We start from the raw sequence: 5,083 nt of genomic DNA, 5'->3' as shown, positions 1-5,083 counted from the left end.
TTGGAGAGTGGCATTGCTGTGTGCTGGCCTTACAGGCTCAGATGGGAGTCCTTCAGTGCCACATTCTGCCATCCAAGAGTGGTCCCACGGGTGCACGTGGAAGCCCGACCATGACCGCTTTCATTAGATAGCCTCACAACATGCCAGTTTCTTTTAAAACCCGTAATAGATGTATCACCTGACTATTCATTTTAGCCTGTGGCCGTCAAACCACTTTGGGGCTGGGAAGGTCTAGGTGCTAAAGACCAGCCCTTCGACGTGTGGGACCACTTCTGGGCCGCTAGGAGTCCAGGCAGAAGAGGCTTACCTTTGGCAGGAAACGAGGTAGAGGGTTTTGTTTTGTAACATGACTTTGCAGTGTCTCCTTACCGCTGGAACTAATACCCAAAGAGCAGGTAACCTAAGAGCCAGACCTGTCCCCTCTCTGTCATCCTGGCTGCTGGCCGGCAAGGGTTGGGGGGACTCTGACCTGGGTCTCCATGGTGCTGCCTGCAGCACGGGCCTGGCGAGCCACCCCCCCCCCCCCCAGCCCAGGCACTTCAAACTTCAGGTGAAGGAAGTGCCCCTTCCTCTTCCCTGCTTGAAGCTGCTTTGAACCATCAAATGCTCTTACTTTCCCTTCCCTCAGAAATTGTAACTCCAGTTTAAAAGAAAAATACCCCCCCCCCTCCTTTGGGCAGTTACAGCAGTTGAGGTGAAGGGAACGATCCCATCCCCACTATGAGGTGGAGGCCAGGTCACATTTATTTCCAGCCTTCCTCCTTCCTCTTGCCCAGCTCATTTTTTTTTTTTTTTTTCTTGAAACCTCAAGTTCCCTTTTCTCAACACCATTATCAGCCTGTTTTTCTTTCCTTCTGAACTGCTTTCTTCACCTTGCTCTCCACTCATCCTTAGTGCCCAGGCTGCCTGCTGCTTCTGTGGTAGCTGTCTGCAGACCCTACCACCTCTGGGCCCAGGCTGCTGCTGGGTGTCTGCTGTCCACCCAGCCTGCTCCCTGCTGCACCTTGGTGCAGCAGGGCGGCCGCCTTTGAGAATTTGATGACCTCTGTGCCATCTGCCGTGAAAGATGCACACAACACAATTTTTGAAGTTACACACACTTACACACATACACACACACACACACACACACACACACACACAAACCATCATGGGAGTCCTGGGCCTACAGCTCCACCCAAACATGTATCTCCTCTAGGGAGAAGTGGGAGGCTGGGGAGGAAAGCCAGTTGCAGTGTGGGGGCCCTGAGGGAGCCAAGGGAACAGCTGGGGGGGGGGGCTAGGGAAGCCTGCTGCCTCCCTCCCTCCCCTGCCAGGCACGGAGGCGCTGAGTTGTTCTGTTCCCTAACGCTTGTGTGGGCTGCGCTCTGGAGCCACCAGTTCTATTCCTGCCACAGTGTGGGAACAAGCTATGTTTAGGGCTGTGTGGTGAAACAGTTTCCAGCCAGACATCAGGCAAAGCCCAGCAGTCCCTGGGGTCGTTTAGACCCCGATCTCCCAGCAGAGGTCGTCCAAGAAGCCGGGGCCCCACGCGTGGGGCACAGCTGAGGCTCCACCCCGACCAGGTGCTAGCCACTTGCCTCCTGGGTGCAGCCGGCTGGGCCAGAGGGGCTGGAGGCCTGGCTTCTGGCACGGGCCCTGCTGCTCTTCACATCTTCAGGCCTCGCTCCCTTGTGTTAAATGGGGTCAGGGGATACGGAGATTTGCTTGTTTGACGGATGTAAATTTCCTTCCCTGAAGGGGGGAGCCCCTGATTTCTCGCAGGCAATAGTGCCCGCCCGCAGGAACCTGGGGTGACTAATGCCACAAAAACCGGCCACAAACGTTTTAGGACGGCGGGCCTTGGAGGGCTGCTGCCTTTGGTGATCCTGGGTACCTTGTCTATGGGGTCGCGCGAGAAGGCGCTGGGGAGTGGGGGTGGTCCGCTGGACCTCTCGTGTAGACTGGCACTCGGTGAGCCCGCGGCCCAAGGTGACAGGACACAGGGGCGCCGGGCCTCGCAGCCTCGCGTGGCTGGACCGCGTGCCAGCAGCCGCGGCCACCTTCCTCGGGCGGCCGTTTGGGGGCGGCCCCTGGCGGCGGGAGGACTCCGCGGCCGGCGGGGGCGTGGGAGCCGGAACCGGACCGCCCCCGCGGGGTCTGTCAAACCTCAGCGCCCACGGAGATCCGGGCGGGCCCGAGGGCCAACCGGGGGAAACTGAGGCACCTAAAGGCCCAGGGGCACTCCGGTTATCCTTTTTCGCCCCAGGGGCGTCGCCGGGAGCGCCATTTGTCCCGGGACCCCCCGGCGTCTCAACCTGAACTCGTCCGCGCCCGGAGGCGTGCGGTACCCTCCGGCTCCAGTCCCGGCCTCGGTCGGGAGCGGACCTACCGACGGGGCGGCGGGCAAAGCGCGGGGCCCGCGGGGATGGTGCGAGTGCCGGGAGCGCGGGGTCGGGGCGGGGGGCAGACAAAGGCAGGGGACGGCGAGCGAGGGAAAGACAAAGCGCAGAGGGGGTCGGCGGCGGCGCGGGGGCCCCGGAGGCGGCTCCCGGCGCGGCGGAGCCAATGGGCGGGCGCGGGGCGGGGGCCGGCGGGGGCGGTGCCGCGATAAGGCGGTGGCGGCGGCGGCCGCACGGGGACCACTGGCAGCGGCGGCAGCTCGCGCCCGCGCCCTCCTCGCACCCGAGGCGCCCCCCGGAGACCGACCCCCGCCCCGCAGCCCAGGCCGGGGCCCCGGTGAGACCCGCGGACGGGCCGGGGAGGGGGCCTGCATCCGCCTCACGAACCCGGGCGCCGAGGTGGGGGTGCAGGCGCGAGGGCCGCCGCCCGCGGGGGTCCCGACGCCCAGCGCCTGCGCCCGTCGCTCTCGGCCGGGGCTCCGGGACCAGCGGCCGTCCTCCCGGGCGGGCTTCCAAGCGGGGACGGGGCCGAAGCCCCCTGGCGGGGCCCGCGGTACGGGTACCGGGTCTAGGGTCCCGTCCTCGCGGGCCCCGGAGCCGAGAAGCGGGGCGCGCGGGCGGCGGCTCGGGCGGGGCGGGCGGCACGGCCGGGGAGCGCTGTCCAGGGGCTGGGCCGGCCGAGTGGTGGGCGCCCGCGGCCTCATCAGCGTCGGGCCGGGGTCAGGCGGGGCCAGCGGATTCTCACCGAGGCCCCGCCTGGCCCGCCTGCCCCTGACCTCCCCTCATCCAGGCGGGGTCCCGGGCGGCTCACGGCGGCTGCGCGGTGCCCCCTCCCCGGGCCGCCCCGGCTTTCTCCGTTCTTTCCCCACACCTGGTTAAGCTCAGGGACCCCTGCCCCTCCGGGAGCAGCGTGGGGGGCGGGCGGGCGAAGGGGGAGGTGGGTGGGGGGCGGAAGTGGCAAGACCCAGAGCAACAGGAAATGACTTAGGGAAAGTCCCAACCGCAGCCCCCCAGCCCCCTGCCTGTAAACACTCCCACCCCACCCTGCAGGCTGGGGAAGGGCTTGTGGGGCCCGACCCACCGACTTCCCCTTGCAGAACCCAGCGGGTGCCGCGTCTCTACCTGGGGCCTCCATCACCTCCACCGAGCCATGTACCAGGCTGCAGGAGCTGCCCAGGCCACCCCCTCTCATGTAGGTGATCAGCGGGGTGGGAGACCCCCGCCGCCGCAGGCGTCTGGCCTGGGGGTGAAGGGGTGAGGGGCGGCGGGTTTGCCTGCCACCCTTTGCCCCGCCCCCATGCCCCTGGGATCTGGGCTCGTGACCCCAGCAATGATCTGGGGCATCCCTCCGCTGACCTGGCCCTGACTGGCCCTCTCCCATAGGAAGCCAAAGGCAGCGGTGGCAGCAGCACTGTCCAGCGCTCCAAGGTAGGGCCCTGAGACCCGGGTGTTGGGGGAGAAGGGGATGGGCATGCGTCAGGCCCCCAGCTGACTCTCTCCCCGGGACAGTCCTTCAGCCTTCGGGCCCAGGTGAAGGAGAGCTGTGCCGCCTGCCAGAAGACCGTGTACCCTATGGAGCGCCTGGTGGCGGACAAGCTCATTTTCCACAACTCTTGCTTCTGTTGCAAGCACTGTCACACCAAGCTGAGGTGCGCCCTTGCCCTTTCCCTGCCCTCGCCCGCCAGCCCTCACCTGACCTGACCACAGTTGTTCTGCTTCTGCAGCCTGGGCAGCTACGCGGCACTGCACGGGGAATTTTACTGCAAGCCCCACTTTCAGCAGCTGTTTAAGAGCAAAGGCAACTATGATGAGGGCTTTGGCCGGAAGCAGCACAAGGAGCTCTGGGCCCACAAGGAGGTGGACGCCGGCACCAAGACGGCCTGAGGCCCCTCTGCTGTCCACCCCCTCCGTAGAAGAGGGCCTGGAGTGGGGCAGTGGGAAGGGTGGGAAAGAGATTGGACCTGGGCTCCGGTTGGGGGGCAGGGTGGGAGGGGGATAGGGTCATCTTGCTCAGGCAGAGGGTTGGGGGGGCAGAGCTCCAGGATTCTTTCATTCTCCCTGGGGGTGGGTGGTGGTGGTTTGGGAATCAGGATTGGGGGGTTTCTCACCACCCTGCTTCCTACTTCTTTCAGCCTACCCCACTTCACCCTATGGCCCCCTGGGAGGTCCCCAAGCCCAGCTTCCCTATCTAGGTGCCTTTTCTCCAGCAAGGAGTCAGCATGCCCCCCTCAGGGTCCCAAGCTCCCTCACTGCCACCTGGGGCCCTCTGTGGCCCCCCACATCTCCCCATCTACCTCTGCCCTTAGCCTGGTCCTGAGCCATGGAGACTGGAGGAAGGAGAGCCAGTGTGCCCTCGCTGGGCCTCACAGAATGCCCACCAAGGCCCTGTGGGGGAGTGGAGGGGGAAGTTGATTAGCCCTGCCCTCCATCCCCCACCCCCCCGGCCCCATAGGCGAGGCAGGGCATGCCCAGTGGGGCTGGGGACCCATCTTGCACCACCGGAGTCAAGAAGCGGAAGCTAAAGCACCGCCAGGCTGAGAGCCACAGAGACTGGCTGGGTGGGGGCTGGCATTGGCCATGCTCCCCTCCTTTTGTCCCCTATTGCTGCCGGTTCTGACTGTTGCGATCAACCCTGTTTTAAACATGTTTTAACAGATCCTGACTCTGTATTATGTGGCCTGATGGGGGGCTTTGTGGCAGGA

General features: G+C 65.0%; 1 protein-coding gene across 3 annotated transcripts; it reads left to right on the top strand.

Moving 5' to 3' along the window:
* The first annotated feature begins 2,584 nt into the window (after positions 1 to 2,584).
* Positions 2,585 to 5,043, top strand: LIMD2 (LIM domain containing 2). Of its 3 annotated transcripts, none has more exons than XM_086687691.1 (5): positions 2,585 to 2,718; positions 3,479 to 3,573; positions 3,765 to 3,809; positions 3,891 to 4,030; positions 4,106 to 5,043. In XM_086687691.1, the coding sequence occupies exons 2-5, from the start codon at positions 3,532 to 3,534 to the stop codon at positions 4,263 to 4,265; spliced, it is 387 nt and encodes a 128-aa protein (XP_086543817.1). In that variant the 5' UTR covers positions 2,585 to 2,718; positions 3,479 to 3,531; the 3' UTR covers positions 4,266 to 5,043. The 3 variants fall into 3 exon arrangements, with proteins under 3 accessions (XP_086543817.1, XP_086543818.1, XP_086543819.1); XM_086687692.1 differs by having other exon boundaries at positions 2,610 to 2,718; positions 3,432 to 3,573; XM_086687693.1 differs by lacking the exon at positions 2,585 to 2,718 and adding an exon at positions 2,801 to 2,934.
* Positions 5,044 to 5,083: the final 40 nt, after the last annotated feature.

This window comes from Puma concolor, chromosome E1 (assembly GCF_028749965.1).
Source record: "Puma concolor isolate L17-30 chromosome E1, mPumCon1.1.hap2, whole genome shotgun sequence".
Taxonomy (NCBI): Eukaryota; Metazoa; Chordata; class Mammalia; order Carnivora; family Felidae; genus Puma; species Puma concolor.
The sequence above is the reverse complement of the archived record's forward strand: the minus strand, read 5'-3'. Positions and strand labels throughout refer to the sequence as shown.